This window comes from Sebastes umbrosus, chromosome 8 (genome assembly GCF_015220745.1).
Source record: "Sebastes umbrosus isolate fSebUmb1 chromosome 8, fSebUmb1.pri, whole genome shotgun sequence".
NCBI classification, from domain to species: Eukaryota; Metazoa; Chordata; class Actinopteri; order Perciformes; family Sebastidae; genus Sebastes; species Sebastes umbrosus.
This window is the reverse complement of record NC_051276.1, coordinates 28,248,588-28,272,562: the sequence shown is the minus strand read 5'-3', so window position 1 is coordinate 28,272,562 and position 23,975 is coordinate 28,248,588. Positions and strand designations below refer to the sequence as shown.

At 41.7% G+C, this 23,975-nt stretch overlaps 1 protein-coding gene across 2 annotated transcripts in view; it reads left to right on the top strand.

Annotated features, from left to right (window-relative positions):
* Positions 1-4,939: 4,939 nt before the first annotated feature.
* Positions 4,940-23,975, top strand: part of LOC119493069 (neurogenic locus notch homolog protein 1-like) — a 50,181-nt gene continuing 31,145 nt past the window's right edge. Inside the window, exons 1-4 of one of the 2 annotated variants that reach the window (XM_037778085.1) lie at positions 4,940-5,261; positions 5,937-6,018; positions 22,450-22,712; positions 22,920-23,258. In XM_037778085.1, the coding sequence (XP_037634013.1) occupies positions 5,204-5,261; positions 5,937-6,018; positions 22,450-22,712; positions 22,920-23,258 (742 nt within the window). In that variant the 5' untranslated portion in view covers positions 4,940-5,203. The remainder of the gene's footprint in view (positions 5,262-5,936; positions 6,019-22,449; positions 22,713-22,919; positions 23,259-23,975) is intronic. The other variant, XM_037778084.1, reaches the window with a different exon arrangement.

Sequence of the window (23,975 nt, the reverse complement as noted above, 5' to 3'; positions counted from 1 at the left end):
AAGATCTTTTATGCAAAGTGATATTAACATCGTGCAGACTTGGCAGACGACTGCTCATTCATGAAATACAGCGAGTGCAGAAGTTGAACAAGTTTATATTATGTCACCAACGTAACAGGCAGCCAGAAGTCAGGAGTTAAACGGTCATGATGATTATATATATTCCTGTGATCATATAATTCATGATAAGAGAGCAAAGTGCCTGGATAGTTGATTAAAAAAGGAACAAAGTTAAGAGTTAATACAAACATATTTTATACATGAATTTCAGAAGATTTCTCTGTGTTAAAATAAAGCATTTTTAAAAACACAAAAAGAAAGTTCAGCAGATGGAAACAGCCTTCTAAACTCAGTTCATCATTCTCCACAGTGAAGCTCAAATAATTCATGAAGTAACACATTTCTGTGGTGGCTTTAAAGTTGCTGCCATGAGAATAAAGTGCAGCGTGTATCTGTTAAACTGATCACATGAGGACCGTGAAGGGGAACAAGTGCAGATCTGTCAAACCAGTCTTCATCATACTGCAGAATAGTGTTTTCTATTATATCAGATTTCTACCCTAATCCCTTATTAGACAGCTAGAATGACAAAAATCAGGGCTTTAACAGATTGTACTGTAGTTTTCTGATGTGAGCCAACCCTGAGCAGCTGTCTCTGTTTTTCTGATAAAGTAGAACAGGTCTCTCCATCTGTGCCGCACCAGTCGATGGGACAGACCCCGACCCCCAGGTCAACACAATGAGGAGGAAATCAACACAAATCCTGTTTACTCTCCACCTCACAATGTGATACAATAAACACGTTTCCCCCCCTTCTCCCCACAATGAACAGCAGCACAATAGGGAGTTTTTATAGGCATATGTTTGGAAATGTCTTAAAACTTTTCAGAAGGGATGGGGGATTTTTTTCCCCCTATACTCACCTGGGAGAAGACCAGCAGTGTGAAATAGTCAATATGTGTAAATTGATACCAGCGAATGACCTTGATAAAGATCAGAGTTGAGAATGAGGTCAAACTTTGACCCAGTCGGCGTGAAAGTCCAACGTTTAAAATGTCAAGTGAGGCCACACACCATCTGTTCATAAAGAAAGTTGTTGTTTAAGTGACAAAATGCTGGACATCCCTCAAATCAACCACTTTATTAGACACAAAAAGTAAAACGTAATCGTGTCTTGATGGCTTTTTTTCTTCTTCAACAAGCCAACCCTCCCTCAGATAAACTTACGTCTCTTATTATCTTGTACCCGCAACTGACATTTTTAATTTCCTTTGGTGGAAGTGTTCTCTGCTTGCCTTTTAAAAGCACAAAGGAGAAGACATTTTCAAAATCGGTCAAGCCGTTTGGCTGATTAGTGAGTTTTTCTTATTATAATACATCTAGTCTTTGAGCACATGATGGGATCATGTCTTAACAATAGTCTCTATTATATTTTAGGGGGAAAAAAACAGTAGTCCCATGTGCCCAAATACTCGATATAGTATGATAAGAAAATTGCTGTATCTCAGAAACTACAAGGATGCACAATCAAGTATTTGGTATTACGACGACATCACATGGTCTTCATCAGCAGATCGAGATGGCTCTGTTGTCATGTTCAAATTTTCTTTTTTTGTCTGAGTAGTTTAAGGACTTATAGTCTATGTTGGCGTGAAAATTGAGGTTCAAAATGATTTAATTCTTGACTTTAGAGGCATCAGATATCTTAAACAATCTCACCTCAAAGTCCATAACTGTGCCGGGCTTTCGGTCAAATGTTTAATTTGAAGTTTAATCTAATTTTCCACCACCGCAGATTTATTTTGCCAAGTATAGTACATACATACAAGAAATTTGACTCCGGTTTTATGCAGCTCTCTCAATGTACTTACACAGAAATAGAAATAACTGCTATGGACAAGGACAACAAAGTTGAACAAATAAAGGTGAGGAATAGACAGGACTGTTATGTAAACATAGTGAAAGAATAGGTGTATATATAAATATTATATAAATATTATATAAATATTTATAAAAAGCACCAATGACCAGCAATACAATAAGAATACAATAATAAAATAAAATGTCTATATAAAAGTCAAGTGTTCTGATAGACGTAAACAATACAAACAGTGCAAATAGATAAATAGTGGATGGATATACTGTACATGTACAGTATAGAAACATTTCATGTGATCATTCAAAAAGTGAAATCAGACTATCCTCTTATTAAGGTGATTAAATTAATTGACTGACTGAGCTGGTGGGTTAATAGCCAAACAGCCAAAGCTGATTATGAGATAGCCAGACTGAGACATTTGCATGACAATGCCCACATTAGTATCGCCTTAATCTGAGTAGAATCATGTTATTATCAGTGTGCATGTGAACAGACATGTAGGTTACATACATCTTTTCATGGTGACCTCCACCACCTCCTCGTTTAACGTTTTCTCTCCATCGTTGTCTCTTCCTTCACTCCTACGCTACTGTCTGCCCTCAGGCTTTAAACGTTTTTTTCTTTGCTGTCTGGCAGCTGTTTTACCTGTAATGTCCTGGCACAGTCTCCATGTTTCACTCTGTGGTTTATTATTAAAACAACAAGAGCCTGACGGCGTTGACAGACACAGTTACCACCTACGGCATACCGTTAACAATCCTGAATGACTGCATCTAAGAGGTTTCATTTGTCAGTTAATCTGCACTAAGATGATGTCTGACACCTCTTTACTATCTACATAAAGCCTGTCCCACCATCTGAAAACATTACATTGTTTCCAAATGTCTAAAATCACTTAGATGAGCACCAACTATTTTAACAGAAATGTAGAAAACTTGAAACCTTTATTTTTGGCAGCCAGCCCAGTACTTACAAAAGCACCGCAAAAGATACAGTTACAGTTGTTACAGTTCTTTGAGTCACATTCCCATACAACAAATAGGAGAGAGAAATCAAATTGGCCAAATGCAGCTTTAATCCAGAAACTAAGTGTTTTGGTCTTTAAAAGCCCAAGTCATCAGTCAAACTATGTCAAGCGCTCCATCAGGGCCGTCTCGTCTACCTGTGCATGACAGCAGTTCACCTGTGTGAAGCTGCTCAGACTCTGTTCACAAACCACCTGATGGGAATCTTCTCCTGTTTCCTGCTGACTCTGCAGGCCAGCTGAGTGAAAACTTAACGTGAGTCGCTGTCAGCGTTTATTTATCAATGTAGAAGATCCTAACTGCTCACCGACTGGTTTCTCAGGCTCTGTCAGGTTGTGATGCCCTGATGGAGCGCTTGACATAGTTTGACTGATGACTTGGGCTTTTAAAGACCAAAACACTCAGTTTCTGGATTAAAGCTGCATTTGGCCAATTTGATTTCTCTCTCCTATTTGTTGTAATTGTGACTCTTGTCAAAAAAAACTTCTAGAAAATTACAAAGAACTGTAACAACTGTAACTGTATCTTTTGCGGTGCTTTTGTAAGTACTGGGCTGGCTGCCAAGATAAAGGTTTCAAGTTTTCTACACATTTTTTCTACACATTTGGAAACAATGTAATGTTTTCAGATGGTGGGACAGTATAGTTACATGGCGGTAAAATGAAATACAACTGAAATGACCATGTTTATTAGTTGTTAGGGTTTGATTTTTATAAATGCATCTTTATGTAAGTGAAAATATAATGAAATTGGGGCGATATTAGGAATAATGTATGACTATTTCAGGGAGACAAAGGGAGGATCCCTCACGAAATGTGATAAATGTACTGAGAATGTATTACTCCTCCTTGCTCACTTCAAAACAAAATGTATCATTTTACTGGAGTTCATACCTTCTTTTTGGGTTACAAAACTTCATTTTTGATATATATATAACTTTAACATAATCAGAGAAAAAAAAGTTGTAATACTACGAGAATAAAATCATCACTTTACGAGAAAAAAGTCGGAATATTACGAGAATAAAGTCAGAACATTACGAGAATAAAGTCATAATATTACGAGAAAAAAGTCGTAATATTACGAGAATAAAGTCATAACTTTACGAGAAAAAAGTCGGAATATTACGAGAATAAAGTCAGAACATTACGAGAATAAAGTCATAATATTACGAGAAAAAAGTCGGAATATTACGAGAATAAAGTCAGAACATTACGAGAATAAAGTCATAATATTACGAGAAAAAAGTCGTAATATTACGAGAATAAAGTCATAACTTTACGAGAAAAAAGTCATAATATTACGAGAATAAAGTCAGAACATTACGAGAATAAAGTCATAATATTACGAGAAAAAAGTCGGAATATTACGAGAATAAAGTCAGAACATTACGAGAATAAAGTCATAATATTACGAGAAAAAAGTCGTAATACTACGAGAATAAAGTCATAATATTACGAGAAAAAAAGTCGGAATATTACGAGAATAAAGTCAGAACATTACGAGAATAAAGTCATAATATTATGAGAAAAAAGTCGTAATATTACGAGAAAAAAGTCGTAATACTACGAGAATAAAGTCATAACTTTATGAGAAAAAAAGTCATAATATAATGAGAATAAAAGTTTTAATATTACGAGAAAAAAGTCATGACTTTATGAGAAAAAAAATCTTAATATTATGAGAATAAACTCAGAACTTTACGAGAAAAAAGTCGTAATATTACGAGAAAAAAAGAAAATAACACGTAAAATTACTACTTTATAATATTATGACTTTATTTCTTTTCTTTTTTTTTACTTTACTTAATTAACGTTAGCTAGCTGCATGATAAGAGTGATAAGAGTGATAAGTGTGACAGACTAATTGCTGGACTAATGATTCAAACTTGTCAGCTGACCAATCACTACAGAGGGAAAACGCCCGGGAAATAAACCAACAACAACAACAACAACTAAAAACAGCATGCGTTATCTCTTTATAAAGCTCGTGCCTGTCTGGGGACCAACAGTGTGTGCCTGTTAAAGTGTGTGTGAGTGTAATAAGGAAGGATAACACCGCCCCTCCATGCAGCGGATGGAGCAGCTCGTCCCCTCAAGTCATTTCCAAGCCGGAGTCTGAAGTGACAACATCTCATGCTCGGAGTTCACAGTAGCTACTCTCTCTCTCTCTCTGTGGATCTACCTACTCGAAGTGAAACTGTTTTTATATTATTTTTATCTAACGGGAAAGGAAGACACACTATCGGATCTATGAAAAAACCCACGTGGATTTATACAACCATTTTAAACCAGAAGGAATGCATATTTTCTTTGTGAAACTAACTTTCTTGTTGTCGCTGATAGCACTAACACGAGGTGAGTGGATCCAGAGGGGGACATTACACTTTATTTGGGATGTTTTTCTTTCATTAGTAAGGAAACTGTAGTTATTTGCTTTTAAAAACTTGTTTTTAACTTGTTGCATTCACTGCTTTGCAAACTTGCTACATTGCAACATTGCTTTTTTTTCACTCATCCTGCAGGTTTACTGTTACATTAATCAAGTTTACTTATATGATTTCATGCACCTGTTGTGCAGTATCCTAAAAATGTCTTTTCTGCTCTACTGCATCAATTTGCTTTTTTTTTTTTTTTTTTTTTGGAGCTGTTGCACACTTGTCCTGTAACTTTTTTCACACTAGTATGTAAATGCATGCCATTGCAGTTGTGGATTCAGAGTAGGTTGTGTGTGTTTTTTTTATATTATTGCAAAGCTGTGTTACTCCCCAAATAGCACATTCTTTATGGGACAGCTGCAGAGAGAGAGGAGCATGCAACTTGCCAAAACCAAGTCCACCTTTTCACCACAAAAATGAGGTGGCAAGAAGTCACACCTAGACTTCACATTTATGGAGTATTACATGTGCTATTTGTGATCCCCCTGAGGAAAACAAACATTTGCTGCATCACACACACAGACACAAACTGGTTGCTTAAAAAAAAAGTTGTTAAAAAAGTTTCAGCAGGTGTATTAAAACTTTCCATTTGCAGGTCTAAGATGCTCCATGCCCACGGAGTCGTGTTTGAACCAGGGGAGGTGTGAGGCAACTCCAGATGGCAATGGAGAGTGCAAGTAAGTTGTAATAATAATCTGAGTTTGTGTTTCTTCTCCTTCTTCTTCTACTTCTTCTGCTTCTCTTTTGAATGGTGCAGAGAAATGTGTGATTGTGGAATCTGACATGACTCAGATTTTTGGTTGACACATGTGAGGGCTGTAAAAAGGGGGCGAGAGCTCACACCAGTGTTGCTATTTCTGGGAGGCAAATGGTCAGAGAGCTGAGACAGAAATGAGTGGACATTGATGAGGACAGGGGTCACTGTGAGAGTGTGTGTGTGTGTGTGTGTGTGTGTGTGTGTGTGTGACCGCCACCACACTCTACCCCTCTGCAGCCAAACTCTCGCAGCCCCTAAATCTTGCATTTCTTTTCTTTCACGGAGCGACAGCTGGGGTTGCCAGAAGCTCGGCGACCATTGTTCTCCGCTGCGATTAATTCTGTGTGACTAATCTGGGTGAGGCTTCCCAGAGAGACCCTCAGACCCTGTCCTCCTACCACCCCCCCACACACACACCCACACACCCAGCCACCCCTCCACAACCCCTCCTCTCTCCTGGGATTGTGTCCCCTCCTCAATGGCCCTCAGTGCTCTCTCTCCCTCTCTCATTCCCCTGGACAGATGGCTTTGGCTAGATATTTTTTAACCTGCTAAAAAATAGGGCTGGGACGATACACCTATCTCCCGATTCAGTACTACCACGATACTTGGGTGCCGATTCAATAAGTATTGCGATTCGATATTACGATTTTTTGTGATTTTTTGTTAACTTTTTTAACACTAGACTATGGGAAAAAGTTAAATCATACACTTCTAGGGACTTTTACTTTAGAAAATATCTAAATTAATACAGTAAAAATGCTTAATTTTCAGCATGTATGTAGTAACAGATGTCCTGAAGTCTAATATATCAGTCATTGTCAGGCATTATTTATTAATTTATTTTGCAGCAACCCAAAAATCTAAGACTAAAGACATTTCTCTCACAAATTAGTGGTATTTTCTTTTTGATTAATAAGGGACGTGTAATGTTTTGTACTCCTGGTGAATCCAATCCAATCAATCTTATTATATATATTATATATTATTTTATATAATATAATCTTAGTTCCCTTTGTTAACACCTTATTTTGAAAAAAACAGACGTAGTCACACGTGTATACTTCCGCTAACTTCGCCAAGTCCGTCTCTAGCTCTCCCCGTCAGCTCCGTTCTCTTTATACATCCATGGTCAGCTCCACCGGGGCCGTTTGAATGCATTTAACATAAATGTCAGTATATGGGTGCTCTACTGTTGTAGCGTCGGCCGATTTGACCACGGAGATGAGAGTGACGGCCTGCTTTACTGCACGTTACGATACAATAACGCTTCCTGTCCATGACACAGTTAGCATGCAGCTTTTGCCTTGATGTCTAGCTCTGCTTTTCCTGGCAAGCCGAAAGTGTTTCCATACTTTACTGTATGTTTAGTGTTTACCACTTTGGATTTAAAATGTGAAGGTCGTATCCACGCCGACCCTCCGCCGTTTTCTGCTATGTCGTATCTGCCGGTTTCTGCTCGCTACGGCCGGCTGGCTACTGTTTGTTGTGGTGACGGATACAGAACGTTACTCTGACTACAACAATAAAAGCAGTAACTTCCTTTTACCTCCGTATAGACTCAAATGAAGCAAATATATCGACTCTGGCATTAAAAAATCAATTTCAAAATCGTTTAAAAAACAATTGCGATAAATAGGTGAATTGTTTTCCTCACCCCTACTAAAAATGGAAACAAGTTCTTCATTATGTCTTTTTTTTGTATTTGGAGATGTTGTCAGTCCACATGTAAACCAATAACCTCCAGCTCTGCCCAGCTTCTTTTTTTTACAACAATAGCTGACTTTGGCTCTATTTCCATCCTGGCATGAGCAGCACCAGCCAGTGTCATCTTACTGTCGCAGAGCTCGCTGACCGGGCGAACGATTGGGTTGGCCCGGGTCACGGCTCCAGGTCTGCAAGACCCACAGGCAGCCACCTTGGCCCACTGCCACATCTTAATTTGGTCTGGTTGTGTTATTCACCCCTCAATCACCCCCCCCCCCAACCCCCTACTCTCCACTCCCCACCTTCCCCACCTCCTCATTGGGCCACAAAGCCGTCATTGTGCCTCAGCCTGCAGCGTCCTCCTCCTCAGACCAATTAAACATGGAGATAGACGTCCTCGCAGTTTTGAAAAGGTTTGAGCGGGTACAAGGCTTAGTTTGTGATGTAGTGAGCAGGGTTGCAACTGACGATTACTTTCACTGTCGATTAATCTGTTGATTATTGTCTCGATTAGTTGTTTGGTCGGTAAAATGTCAGAAAATAGTGAAAAATGTCGATCAGTGTTTCCCAAAGTCCTCAAATGTCTTATTTTGTCCTCAAAGATATCCAGTTAACTGTCATAGAGGAGTAAAGAAACCAGAAAATATTCACATTTAAGAAGCTGCAATCAGATAATTCTGATTTTTTTTTTTTTTTTAATTACTCAAAGTGATTATCAAAATAGTTTGCGATTAATTTGATAGATGACAACTAATTGATTAATTGTTGCAGCTCTATGTGTGTGTGTGTGTGTTTAAAACACTGCTGTATTAGTCGTCACTGTGCCACCAGAGGGCCGGAACCAAAAGTTTAGGTTCATCAAGTTCAGGCAGCAAAATAGTCACAGCAGAAACTTACAGCTGAAACGATTAGTCGGTTAATCGATCAGTTGATCGCCAGAAAAAGAATCAGCAAAGATGTTCTTTTTGTCTCCTCAGTGAGCATTCAACCAGCTGCTGCTTGATTCATTATGTGTGGAAATGATTTTTTCTTCTAGATTTGAGACTAATATTGTTAATAACTTCTCTTTAAAGCAACACGGGAGATTTTTTCTTCTGTTGGGTTAAAGGTAAAGAGTTAATTGATATATTTTTAATCTTTCTGAAGGATAAAGGCTGACAATATTTTCCTAATGAAAGCATGCAGAGAGTTTTCATTCCTGAGCCTCACTTCATTCTTGACAGGATTACGATTCGGTTTCTCCTCAATCCAAAAGCTGCCGCTCTTGAACTCGAGTGTTATGTCGAGGTCAAGCAAGTGGGATTCAGTTTTTATATAGTCTTGACAGAGATGCCTACTTGACATGCCATACCATAAATACCATCTCCTCTTCGTATCTGGCCTTGTGAGATCCTGACTGGGGTTTATCTCCAAAGAGCTTCGAGGAGGCCTCTCATTTACTGCAGAGAGGCTTGGCAGCGGGAGGGAGCAGTGACAGAGCCAATCCAGACCAGGAAAAATAACTCCAAAATTCCAGTGGCACAATGGCTAGAATCAAAGCGGCTCTCTGCCCGGAGAGATGAGAGATGACGGGCGAGGAAGGACGCTGCTGAGAGATCACAAACCTTCATCATCAGTTAGTCAGCGTGATGAAATAATACAACCGATTTCTGACAGCCTGACGATTGCCGGGAGTCACGTGGTGATTCAGGATTTAGCTTCTCGTAGTAGATAAAGGCCTGGATGAGGCCAGACTGGAAGGACGCCACAGAAATTCCTCTAATTTGTAAATATAGACTTGGTTCTTGTCTTGTTGGATACAAAGACCTGAGCTGTTTGTACTTTAGGTAATAATCAGTCAGTTTACGGGGGCTTTAATAAACTCTTGATTTGCTTCTATTCCATTTCACAATAAGATGACTGAACTGTCATTGTCTAGGTTTCTTTTTTGTTGACATTAGGGGATGTAACAGTGAGGAAATTTTCCCACCGGTTAATAAACTTGTGACAACACCAGTATTGCAGATTACAAGAAAAGATGACGCTCAATATGTGTAGAGCGCTTAGTTTGATCTTTGACATCGGACGGCAGTTTGTTTGGCCTCTGGTTGAGCTTTTGCTGTTGGGCAGCAGGTTTCTACCTGTTGTCATTCCGCCAAGCACACCGCCTGTGACCGCTCCGTCCACCACACGGCGGTTGCCTAATTAACGTTATGGTTCCCTTATAGCATTGGGTTTAAATCCAAAGTATTGCCAAATAAGTAATTTATTTGCTTTTGGCTTTGACACCAAATCCTTCGCCATCGTCTTGTCTGTCAAATCTCTCTCATCCCGTGTGTGAAATGACTCCTGCTGTACGGAGCAGATACTTTCACTTTCGGTTTGTAGCATCCGTCGTTTGACTATGTATTGATAACATGGTGCTGATACGCGAAAATTAACTAAATTGGTTTTATTTCTGTAAAAAAAGGGGGAAACTGTGGTGGGTACGTAATGAAGTCGGTGTGCCAGAACACCAGTAACACAGACTACTGCGGCAAGCCTGGTTGACATTAGTACTTTAGATTAATGATGCGATTGATGAGTTGAAATGTTGCGTAACATTTTGTGGAGGTGTGGATGGCAAACTTTTAAGATCCAAAAATGTGAGAACTTTAATCCCATAATCAATATCTGTGTTAGATAACGAACAGAGTCTTTAATTCCCTGCTGGTATGTGCAGCGACCACTACAGTATACACCCTCTTCAATGAAAGTGAGCCCTTGTCTCTCCGGTTCTGGGGATTCCTTAATGGCACCTCTGTTCACTCCGGTCAGATGAGTCCATCTCAGCCACCCCCCCTCCACACACACACACACACACACACTACTCTCCCCCCTCTACGCATCCATTCAGAGTCAGGAAACAGCCTCGGAGTGGCCCGAGGGAAGAAAAGGTGCCGTATCTGATCATATCATCACACAACGAGAAACACACAGCGCGAGGCTTTTATATGGCCGCTGCCGCCGGTGTTGGGTTCCCGTTGGCAGGAGTCCGGCCGGTGAGAGGGCTGATCGTCAGAGTGTTCTGGCTGAATGAAGTGACTTGGTGGTGCTGAACCTCAGCGCTGAGGATTAGTGATATTTGAGCCTCTCTGGTTGGCATATGCCAAGATAAATCACATAAACTTTGATCGCAGGCTGAGAGGACGGACAGCATGTGTGTGTGTGTGTGTGTGTGTGTGTGTGTGTGTGTGTGTGTGTGTGGGACAAAGACACTGGGCATACTACAAACCACACTTCCTCATTTCTTTTTTTAATTCTTTCAGCCAGACCACCTGTCTGTGGGTTATAGTATAACAACTAAGAGGGACGTGCACTCACCCACCCAGCAGCATGCTCCATAATACCCATGATTACTTGTGGTTTTGCCCATTCAGCTGCACACAGGAACAGATTGACTTTGTCTGCCAGGTGTGCTTTTAGCTTTCAGTCACTCTCACTGCCTGATGCTCGCTCACAGGATATTTAGGAGAATGAAGGAGTGTGATGCCTTTGTGGTGAAACGGAGCAGTTTGTTCAGTTAAGCAGCAATGCAGATCGTGAGACTGATACCAATCATGGTGTCTGTTACACAAGGAAAAAGTTTCCTCAAGACTTATAAGCAACAACACTTATCCAGACATGACAAGTCGTAGTGTTTGAGCCATAATAATAATGCTTTTCTAGGGGTCTTCTCAGAGTCAAAACTTAGGCAAATAACATGATGTATATATTTTGACATTATACAGTGACTTACACTCCAGAGGATGTCATTATCTCTGACGTCCTTTGCAAATAAACATCCTTAAATCCGCTTAGAAAGACATGCCTTACTCCAGAACTTGCCTGAGAATCTTCACGTTTTTAACTTGTCTTCAATATTACAGTAATCCAATGAAAGTTGTCTGAACATTTGTGGGTACATTGCAAAAATGAACTGATAATCACTGATTCTGCATACTGTTATTGGTGCCAATTTGCTCAAATGTAAACAAATATAGGCTTAAGTTGTAGTCCACAGCTACAACTTACATCAGGACTTAACTGTGCCACTGATGAATATTTTATCTGCATTTCACTTACTATAAGTCAACTTCAAAGTTGTTACGTTACTGTGATACCTAAATTAACTTGTTCATTGTTCTATTCATAACATTATGTTATCAGTGGCATTGTGTTTAGTGATGACTCAACTCTCAGTCTGCACTTTAGCTGCTAGAATTAGTTGTCAATGAGTACTGCTACAGTATCTAGCTACAACATACATGCACAGGCAGCTAACAATAGATGGTTTATTGTCTGAAAGAGTAACAATTCTGTTGGTCTTTTTTTAACCACTAAAACACACAATCAGAAACAAAAACAATATAAAGCGGCATTTCACCCCCTAAAAACATCTTTGGCTGAGCGAGCAGACACTGGCTTGCAAAGTTACCATTTAACAAACCAACATTTCATTTTGTAGTTGGGCTAAAACATACTGCTTGTACAATGCAAAGCCTGCTAACAGCCTAATCATGGTCTTGATTTATGGGGTACATTTGGTAGGAATGGGACTCACCAGAGGCCCCACAATATGATATTATCACAATACTTAAGTCACGATACGATCTTATTGCGATTTTAAACATTTTGCGATAAGATATATTGCGATATATTGTGATTTATAACCTTTTTTCAACTGCAGATTATTCAGTTTGTCAAATTCAGTTTTATCTAATGAGATACAGTTCTCACTCAGTTCATCTCAGAGGGTTCATTCACATATCTTGAGGTCAGAGGTCAAGGGACCCCTTTGAAAATGGCCATACCAGTTTTTCATCACCAAAATTTTGAGTTGAGTTTGGAGCGTTATTTAGCAACAAGCTAACATGACATGGTTGGTACCAATGGATTCCTTTATTTTCTAGTTTTATATGATACCAGTATCTCCACTCTAGCTTTGAGACAGAGCCCGCTACAACCTCTGAAAGACAGAATAGCAGCCGGATTGTTAAGAGCTTAATAGTTTATATGATAAAAGATCAATACTTGACGTCCGTGTATCGATACAATACCGCGATACTTATGCTTTATTGATTTTTTCCCCCCTAACATTTGGGCACAGGGACGATGTAATGATGTGACATGTTGGCGCGCTCTGGTTCAGACCTTGAAGTCGCCTTGTACAGTAACAACCTGAGTGTCCGGTGTCACTGTCAGCTACACCTTCAGACACCCGTAAAGCCTTTAAGTGGTTCCCAGCCTTGTAAAGTAGTCAGTGGCAGAAGTCATTAGAGCTGCTATGACTCTCCAGACATTCACACACACACACACACACACACACTGAGTGGTTGGTCCCTGGGGGAGTTGGCTCTTTCCCATGGGCTGTGTCCGTAACGCTCCCAAATAAACAGGGTCTCTAATGAAGGCTGCCAGATGTGGGCTGTCCAGGTCAGCTCTCCTGTACGATTAGAGAGGAAGGAAAAGAAGGATGGATGTAAGGAGAGGGAGAGAGGGGCAGCGTTTCCCCCTGTAATTTCTGTAGCCAGTGGGGATTTGGTGGTAACTCTGGTTTCAGTTCCACAACAAACAACAAGCCTGCTTTTTTGTGCCAGCTTTGGTTTTAGTGGAGGAGCTATTTTTATTTCACTAGACTCGGATTTGTGTGATTGAAGCTGAATTTAAGCGTTTATTTCAGTGTTGATTTTCTCCACCAGTGGTGGCGGAGTTGTCACAGTGGTTAGCCACTGTATGCTGCTGGGAAAACACACGAGAGGGCAGAAAAAGGAGGGAAGTGTGGGGGAAAGGAGAGGCCCCCCCTTGGGCAATGCTTTAAAAACAGATCAGACAAGACTAAAGGGGACTTAGACCAGGCACAGGACCAAACAGCCAGGAAATGAGAACGGGTGGGAGGGATGAGGGGAGGGATGAGGGATGAGGGGTGAGGGGAGGGGGGAGAGGTACAAACATGTTCCACTAACACAGTTTGACTCCTGACTGAAAGCTCGATGTCACTGAAGGAGACACCTGAGAGAGAGAGAGAGAGAGAGAGAGAGAGAGAGAGAGAGAGAGAGAGAAAATATATTTTGACAGTGTTAAAGCATAACTGTGGTTTATTACAACTTGTGTCTTGTGTACATCTTTTGGCCGTCGTCTCTTAAAGGAACAGAGTCTAACAAGGGAAAGCAAAAGTGTGACTTGTTAGTGGTGCTGCAGCTAAAGATCATTTGGTCTATTAAATAGTGAGAAACTGTCAGTCACAGTTTCCTAAAGATCAAGATGACGTCTTCAAATAGTTTTTTTTTTGTTTTGTTCGACCAACTAAAATAATTTTAAAGTATTCAATTTACAATTAGGGATGCCACGAGAACCGAACCAAAATTCTGAAAATGGGATGGTACTCATTTTTCTACAGTACTGCAGGTACCGTCGGTACCGGGGATCAGGACTCGAGACTAACGGCATCCCGTCGTCCCGGGGAAGATAGAAAATTTCCCTGATGATGCTACATTTTGAACAACACATCCGCGTTGAAATTGGACAAATAATCAGCATATCCTTACACGGAAAGCTGGAACCAATGTCATTGCCAATTCATTTTCGGTTCCTAGTTCAGCTTTGACCTGCCTCACTTACCGTAGCTGTGAATGCACACAGTTTTGCTTTGCATTGAAGGATTCTGACATTTTGGGTGCTTTGACTTTCACTTGTATCTCCAAATAAAGTGGTTTAGGTAATCTAGTTAAACTGTCGGCTTGCGTGTTTGTTGCCATATCAGATTTTATTGTCGAGATGTCACCGTGTTCCCAGACATTAGCAGTTACTTCAGCGAGTACAATGTCATCAGAAATGATAGAAACGATTTCCAAAACCATGAAAATATGATCCAAATTGTAATAAACCAGATTTTTCCTTTAACTAACAGTATTAACATTAGTTATTTTCTGTCATGTTTTGCTCAAATGTCTAAAAAGATGGATAAACAAAGAATAATCCTAAAATAATCATAATTATGTCATTTACAGAAATGGACCCAGACACTGATTCTGTCTCCCACAGGGCTTTACACGGCACGATAATTCACAATAAATGCACAACCTAATTCACTAAGCTTCTTAAAATGGATTCAGATTGGGGGTCCAAAATCTGTGTGTGCTCGCTCTAGGTTTTTATTTGTATACAGTGCAACATGTGTAGCCTCCATATTAAAGCCTCCGTCCCCATCTGTGTGAGACCTCAGAAAAATGGCAGATGGCAGATTGGCCCGACACTGAGGAAAGCCCCTTCGGAGTGACGCCTGGCCAAGGGTCAGATGTCACCACAACATCTGCTGCCGGCTCGAGCCGCCGCCCGGCCCTGTTATGCATCCCATCAGTGTCGGGGACCTGTTGCCACGGGCTACTGCGGCAGCAGCAATAGAAGAAGAGAAGTGAGCGCAGAGGAGAACAATGAGGGCTACCGGGCAGGGATGACAGAACAGATAATAACAGTATCGGCCTTACCGCGGAGATAATTCCACTGCTGTCCTGCAGTTATACGATACCTCCCCAACACCTGATATTTGCTCAGCTTCTGATTTGTGCGTCTCTTTTCATGTCTTCTTTATTTACCTTTCCAGCGGCCCAGTTTACCTGCTGCTGTTGAGATTATCCCGCTCACCGGGCTTCTTGTTGAAGCAGCTGCTTTGCTCTGTTTGTTTTGAATACAGTCAACTCCATAAAAGAGTCGTTATATCTTTTGTCTCCCGCCTCCTTATTTTATACATTTGTGCTCTCATTGAGGCCGTTAAGCTGGCTGCCTGTAAACGCCGCTTTGTGCTGTATTTGACAGGCTCTCGCCAAGTTAAAGAGCAAACTGTTAGCATTCTTTGCCTAGCGTGTGCTACAGTTGACTTACTGCTATAGCACCTCAGCCCGAGTGTGTTTGCACAGTGCGTCCACGTGCACCGAGGTACGGCTCTATCTGTTTGTCTTTTATGCCTCGGTGTGAGACGCCGGGCTGTTTTTTTTGCGAGGGGCAGATGCCAGGTTTCAAAGCTGGTGCGAGTTTCTTTTTTTCAAGGAGCCATAAAGTGCGGCTGCCAGCGAGCGTCGGGTTAAGAATCAGGACAGGAGACTCTTTAGAGTAAACACCAAAATTCCTACCGGCAACCCCTTTCTGCCTTTCTCCTCTTGAAAACCCAACCAAACCAGTTCCAGCTTCCTTTCTTTCAGACCCCTTTGTTTGCCCCGCTGCTTCCTTGTGTGTGTGTTTTGGATTTTAAGCTTTTCTTTTGGCTTACGCTTGGCCTCAAACATCGCAGACCACTAAAAAGGCTGGAAGAAAGTTCTAGGGGGAGTGAGCAGTAGTCAGTTGAGACGTATAAATCCTAATGTGGTGTCTTACAAATGAAAAGGAATGAAGGGGGGGGGTTTGGAGGGAAAGAAGGTGCACAGAGGGGAGCCAGCGGATGCCAGCGACCGTACGACTTTGAACAGAGGAAGTGAAACCGATGATGAGAAAAAAAGGGGGAAAATTCAGGGATGAGCCATATATAATGATAGATTAAGAGAAAGATCTTTTTTTATTTAGGAGACAGAGAGGAGGGAAGGAGAGGAGAGAGGAGGTGTAACAGCTGAATACGCCCGGCCTGTGGTCAACTCTGAATGGGGAGGAAAAACAATGGGCCCACTCATCCTCCGCTCTCTCTCCTCTTCCTCGCTCTCTCTTCATTTCTCTGCTAAGTAGTGAGGAGGGAAGGGGGGGCGGCGGCCATTCAGATACCAACCAACACTGTAAAAAGTGTCCAACTCTACATATTTTTTCAACACCAGTCAGCTTCATTCTTGAAATATATTCACACTTTTAATCATTATAATTTGTTTTTGAATGGCTTTTATATATTTATTGGGTTTTTTCACGTATAGATAGATCATTCTTTCTGTCCTGTTTGAAGTAGGGAGATCACAATACCAGAAATTCAGTGGTCCATACCGATACCAGTGAAATTCCACGATTCTCGATACCCAATTGATTACCATGGTAAAAAATAAAACAATAAATCCCATGTACTTCAACATACACTCCTTAATTAGCCATTCCATAATGGGTTTTTTTGTGTTTTTATTATTAAATCCGTGATGATCCGCCTCAAGTTTCTCACAAAAAAAATAATTTTACAAGATTACATTTACAACATTATAATTTACTTTTGCCCAATACTCATTTGTACTGAATACAGCTTGAAAGCATCATAATGTAACTCAATGCAACCTCCGTACGTTAGCGGTTGGCTCCGTTATTTAACCGGGCAGTACTGCGCTGCTAACATCTAACAGATAACGTTAACTAGCTCTCCTCCTGCCGATCTCGACACCGTTTTGTTGTTCACAATGTAGCATCATCAGGGGAATTTTCTATTGTTCCCGGGACGACAGGACGACGTTAGTCTCGAGCCCTAATCCCCGGTACCGACGGTATTTGCGGCACTGAGGAAAAATGAGTGCCGTCACATTTTCAGAATTTCAGCATCGACTTGGTACCGAATTATCGGTTCTCGTGCCATAGTTTGCAGTTTTTCTAACAAATTTAAAAACATTTCTCCACCACACACAAACTCACAAAAAATGACAATTACCGATTCATCCCTAAGTTAACAAACTATTTTTTAGCAGTGCCTGGCCCTTGTCTCCGTCTAGGCTTGAGGACAGTAGTAGGATGGCGTGCCATGCAGAGGAAGGAGGCAAAGTGGTGGGATATGGGAGGTGTGGGGGGGTGGAGGAGAAGGAGGAGGACGAGGGGTGGAATGGTGGGGGGGGCAGCAGCTGCCGTCTCCTCATTAACATGCGCACCTGCTCCCTGCGGCCTTTTTCCAGCGAGCTCGTGTGGCGCCTCACGACCTCAGCACCCGCCACCGCCACCGCTGGGACTTAACTGGACTGGCCCTCTAGCAGCCAGATCTCCACGGACCCCCCCCCACTGCAGCACACACACACACACACAGTCCTACTGTCCTCTTAAGGGACTCGATACAGATGCTCAGATATTATATACAAGAATTTCCAGCCACACCACAGGTTTTAAAGTACAGATGCGTCCGTCTTGTCAGATTAAATCAGTGCAGCTGCAGCAGAGTATTCAGAGTAACAGTATCACTAGTTTCTGGATGTTAAAGTTTAAATTTGGAACAACAGCCTGCAGAGTTACAAATAGTACAGTTTCACTATCACAGCAGCTACAGTAATGAGACAAAAAGGGCTGAATTTCAAAGTGGACATCTCATTAAATCAGGATTGTATGTAAATACTCTCAGTAACATGAAAACTGGATTCTTAACTTTCTGGTACATTCGTGACTGGTTGGTTGTTTTCAGTTGGCTTTCAGCTCCTTAATCGAAGTTTGTTAGATTAGATTCAACTTCAGTGTTTTTGCACGAAATACAGTTTAGCGACTAATACACACTATACGAGAATTGAGCCGATTCTGGGCCCGATTCTCCCCCTCCCGATAATCTTCAGCAAAGCCCTGATTTTTTGATGGTTCTACAGATTATCTCTCCAGATATTCCTGTGGTGTGAGGTATGTTAAGAGTGTTATTTACATTCCCCGATCAGCTCGGAAGTCCATCCTGGCCGCACCGATTGCAAATATTAAACATGTTCAATATTTACGATCGGATATCCTGTTGTGTGTGGGGAACCCAGAGGACAGCTGATGATGCAGTCATAGGATGATAACCAATTGGGAACTAAGCTGACTGAAGCGGAAGGACAACAACCGCCATCTTGACAACCGCGGCTAATACAAACGCGTAGCATAAAGTAGTAGTAAGATGGACCTCAGAAATGGATGACAAATTTGTTTATTTGTGGTAACAACACAAGTGTTTATTTAACATGTCTCCATGACTTCATCCATTATATTTCTTCGTGAATGTTCAGTACAAAGTCGTGCAAATACTACTATTTTTAAAAACTACTATATTACTACTGTTAAAGTGTTTTTGGGGGGACTTTTCCTTATCTGAGTGAACAGTCTAATGATGTCATATGTTGCAGATTGTAAAGCCCTTTGGGGGCAAATTAGGGATTTGGGGCTATATAATTACTTGACTAATTACTTAATCATTTACTTGACTGTGTGATTTTGTAAAGAAAGATTTTTTATTTGCATGTAACAGATTTGACTTTCAGCTTCTGACACCACCAGTGCTTGTCTGACCTTAATGCTCCAGTGCTCCCAGGCTAAATGCCAGTAAGCTAAGGTACCACTCTCCGCTGGTGACATGCCACCCCTCACTACTGCTGTTTGTGCAGCGGGCAGCCTAGCATGTGATGTTTTCTTTTCCTTACCACAGTCCTTAGGCTGCCTAATCCCCTGAGAGGGAGACCCTGTCTAAACACACGTCTGTCCCTACAACCCTGTCCCTAAACCCACATACACACACACACACATAGTGGACCCCCTGGGAATGTTTGGGGACATGGTCCTGCCAGCCCCTCGGGGCTGACAGACTTGCTGGCTCTGCTCAGGTATTTGAGTATGACGGCGGGTTTTAATGTTGTGGAAAGGCCGCTTTGATGTCTGCAGGATGTTTTATGCACAATATTGTTTCTGCATGAGAGTAAAACACAACAATATTCAAAGAGAATAACAATAAAGTCTAGGAAAATTTTGATTTCTAGACATCCCCTGTGTGATTTTTCCTCCGTAGCAGGAATTCACTTTGCAGAAATCTTTCAGGTAGCGCCACAGTCTCCTGCGTTTCATCCTCTTCCCATCCCTTGTCTGATGCTGAAGCGAATCCTCTCTGGGGAGGGAAGAATAACGGGCGTGGAGGTGGGGGCAAGGTGCTTTGAAGTGTCCATAATGTTGGCTTGCAGCTCAAACACTGTGGCATAGATGCTGCCTTGTCCTCGGGATGAATGAGTGCTGACAAAAGGGTCAAAGCGAGCACATTTTGGCCCCCGAGAGCTGCTGAAGGGTGCCATGACGGCTGCTTTTCTTGTGTCTCGACTTTTTGGAAAGGACGGATTAGGAACAAGAATTCCAAATACTGCAGATTTTTTTTGTTCTCGTCTCCGGTGCTATTGAGTAGATGCTTTGTTTTTGTAATGACCAAGCCTCCCTGGCCACCCAGCGTTGTTGACAACAGTATTGAATGTCTGAAGTTGATGAATATGGGAATGTGGCGCTGGGGAGGCTCTAATGTGGCAGGTCTGAGGTGGTTGGTTTTGGTGTCAAATAGAGCTGCAAAAAGGGCCTCAACACACTGAAGCACACTCTGTATTGAAACTGTCAAGTGCTGACAGTTGGCACTGAATGCCTGGTCAAACTCATACTCTTGTTTGCTTATTCTTTAATAAGATATTTACTGATTTATAACCATTTCTGTCAATCTAGCAGTCAATAAGTGACAAATACTGGTACTGTAGGTGGATTTTGTTATCTTAGTCACGCTAACTTTTCCCCCCGTTTCCAGTCTTTATGCTAAGCTAAACTATCCGCTAAGTTAAGCCTGATAATGATAATGGTTGATAATTAATGTCAACTATTAAATTAATCGCTAACTATTTTGATAATCGATTAATCGCTTCTCTGATTCCAGCTTCTTAAATGTGAATATTTTTTGGTTTCTTTACTCTTCTATGATTATTAACTGAATATCTTTGAGTTGTGGACAAAACGAGACATTTGAGGACGTCACCTTGGGCTTTGGGAAACAGTAATTGTCATTTTGAACCATTTTCTGACATTTTATAGACCAAACAAATAATCGGTTAATCGAGAAAATAATCAACAGAATAATCGATAATGAAAATAATAGTGAGTTGCAGCCCTATACTCTTGGGAAAAGTATTGAACTATTCCTTTAATCACATATTCAGAGATTCAAAACCTACAGTGATTCTGCTGATTTTATATAGGCAAAGTTATTGTATGACTGCTTGTGTTGAGAAAACATTAAACATTAACAGAAGTCTGACTTCAGTGATTAAAAAATAAAACAAGAGAAAATCAGCATGTAATCATATATATATGGAACAAGGACATGTTTCTTTACATAATAAATGACTAAAACAGATAGGGGTGTAAGAAAATATTGAGTATCGCTGGTGTGCGTGGCGGAGCCACAGCGAAAGCTCTACCGGAGAGGCCAGACACACCGCCATCCGACGTTAAAGATCAAAGTAAGAGTGCCACATATATTGAGCGTCATCTTTTCCTGTAAAATGTCCAGGGCAATCTGTAACACCGGTGTTGTCACCAGTTTATTAACCGGTGGGAAAACTTCCTCACCGTGACATCCCTAGCTTACAGTATCGCAATTTATCGCAATATATTGAATCGTAACCCCTCTATCATGATACGTATCGTATCGCCAGATTCTTGCAAATACACAGCCCTATAACTGATTAATCAGATATCAAAACTGTTGGTAATAACACCTCCGCTCTAGTCTTTAAACTGCAGAGTGTTAAATTATTATGTGTGGATATGCATGCAATTGTAAATAATCAAAATCCTGTGCATAATCTTTGTGTGTAATCTTCCTGTGTGTGTAAAAGACTGCACACTGTGTAGGTATGAGAGTGTGGATGCTCTGCGTGTGTGTGTGGCCTCTTTGTTGAGCCGTGCGTATCCTCAGGGGACTTCCTTCAACTCGGCTCATTGTAATTGTAAATGTGTGAATGTGTCCCTGAGATCGGCAGCAGCTCTCTCTCTCCCTCTCTCTCTCTCTCTCTCTCTCTCTGGGAACTTGTTCGCTGGGGTCCGAGCGGTGTTTATGACTCGGACGCAACCTGTGAGAAACATCACAGGAGTTTGCCTCCCCCCCTTCTCCCTCCACTCCGCTTTACAGCCTGAAACACATTGTTGGCGGGGCGGGGGGGCCACGGCAGAAAGACGAATGCCCCATTTAAAGCATACTTTCTCATGACCGTGTTGTCGCGTTGTAAAAACAGCAGGGACAGGACCATCGTTTAAGAGAAATGGATCGTTAGTCCTGTTGGTTACTAGAACAGTTGATTTATAAGCACTGTAGCACACAAAGGGATGACCCTTGTTGTCTCACCCTTGTGAACTCTTCTATCCGTGAGTTTAAAAAAGACTGGATGGATGAAAATAGTGTTTGGGAATTCCCTTTGACCAATTCCACTCTTTGTAATGCTAATTTTAAATGAGGAAAATAAAGAAGGAAGGGACATTTATTAGTAGACCAATATATCTTGTGGAAAGAAGGTTTTTATTAGATCATTAGTAAATTGTTTGTATTCATGATATAATGGTGGTTCTTCATAATCTTTTGTTTGATAAATAATTAAATGGGGCCCAAAGTCCAGAATTTCAAAGCAGTCATACTTTAATTAATCGAGCCAGCGTGAGAAAGGAAGTGGAAATGTCGTCGTGTACAGTTGTGAAATGGTGATATGAGCTTATTTTAGCCCGGTTACTGTTTTGGTGGGATCAAGTAGCTGCACAGAGTGTTTAGTTATAAAGGAAAAAACTTCTCGGAGAAACATTAAATACTTAAAATCTCAGATACAAGAAAAGAAAATCTGTAAATGAGGGTCAAAGCTGGGATAAAGACGCATATCACAGTCAGCAGATGTCATTTATCCCCCTGAGCTGACGCCCTCTGCAAAAAAACATGTTGCTGACCTCTCTGCCTGTGTTTTCTCAGGTGCCGGGACGGATACGTAGGAAGCAGGTGCCAGTTTCATGACCCGTGCACCAACCAGCCATGCATGAACGGCGGCACCTGCCGCGCCGTGACCAAGTTGAACACAGTGGACTTCAACTGCACCTGCAGACTGGGCTACACCGACCGCCGCTGCCTGACGCCCATCAACAACGTCTGTATCAGCTCGCCGTGTCGCAACGGAGGCACCTGCGAGCTGGAGAGTCTCCAGACGTCCAAGTGCCGCTGTCCACCTGGATGGTCAGGTAAGGCACGATAGTATTATGGCAGTGGAGCAGCGGTTTCTAATGTGATCATAAGCCATATCTGAGGGGCTGCAAGGTGATAAACAGGATAGGAAAATAGAAAAAGCTACAGATTTCTCAAAGTCAGTCATTTGTCAAACAGAAGAAACCCTGAGAAAAAAAGCCTAGCACAGCCTATACTAGAACATCATTTCTCTGCTCCCTCAGGTAAACTGTGCCAACAAGCTGACCCCTGTGCCTCAAACCCGTGTGCCAACGGCGGCCAATGCTCCGCCATCGAGTCCCACTACATCTGCACCTGCACGGCCTTCTTCTCCGGAAAGACCTGCAAGCAGGACGTCAACGAGTGCGACGTGAGCCAGTCGCCCTGCAAGAACGGCGGCGCGTGCATCAACGAGGTCGGCGGCTACCAATGCCACTGCCCGCTGGAGTACACGGGCAAGCACTGCGAGAGCCGCTACCTACCCTGCAACCCGTCGCCCTGCCATAACGGAGGAACCTGCATCCAGAGGGGAGAGACCAGCTACGAATGCTCCTGTGTGCCAGGTAGGGTGGTTACACTTAATTCATGGTTAGGGAGGAGGTCTCTACTGTTTCATCACTTTAAGGCCCGGTCGCACCACCATTTAAATCAGTGTGAATTATATGCTGGTGTGACCAGCACCGTTGCACCATCCACTTTTATTTAACCTCCTCTGTCAGAGTATAAAATGCTCCACAAAAAGGGAATGTTATGAGACAGAAATCGATGGTACAGCATGTGTGTAGCCGTTAGCAGCTGGCTCGCCTGCTACAGTCATCTACATACTAGCTCTACAAGTAGTTGCTACGACACCAAGCTATCTAGACGTGAGTATTTTGTGAAGATGGGCGGATGACTTTCTCTGTGCCACTTTCAGGTGTTTCCAGGCCTTTACGTAATTTCTTGTTATGAAGAAGAAAAGTCCTTAAGTTTCAGAAAAAGAGCTGAGGTGAAATATCGATCACAGCCGACATGAATCACGTGATCCTCTTGAATTAAAGTCAGTTTGTTCATCTCGAAATGTTCCTGAAGTCTCTCAAGTTGAATTTAAATGTTACTGCCTGCTAGTTGCTGTTTAAGCGATGATGTCATTTAAGGCAGGGCTGTTCCTGCTTGTGTGTGTGTGTGTGTGCACACATAGGTGTGTGTTTCTGCTTTGGTGTGTACAGTGTGTGAACAAGGCAGAGCAGGAAGACATCGGAGCTTATCATAAGGAAATGGTCAAAGGACAACATCCTTTC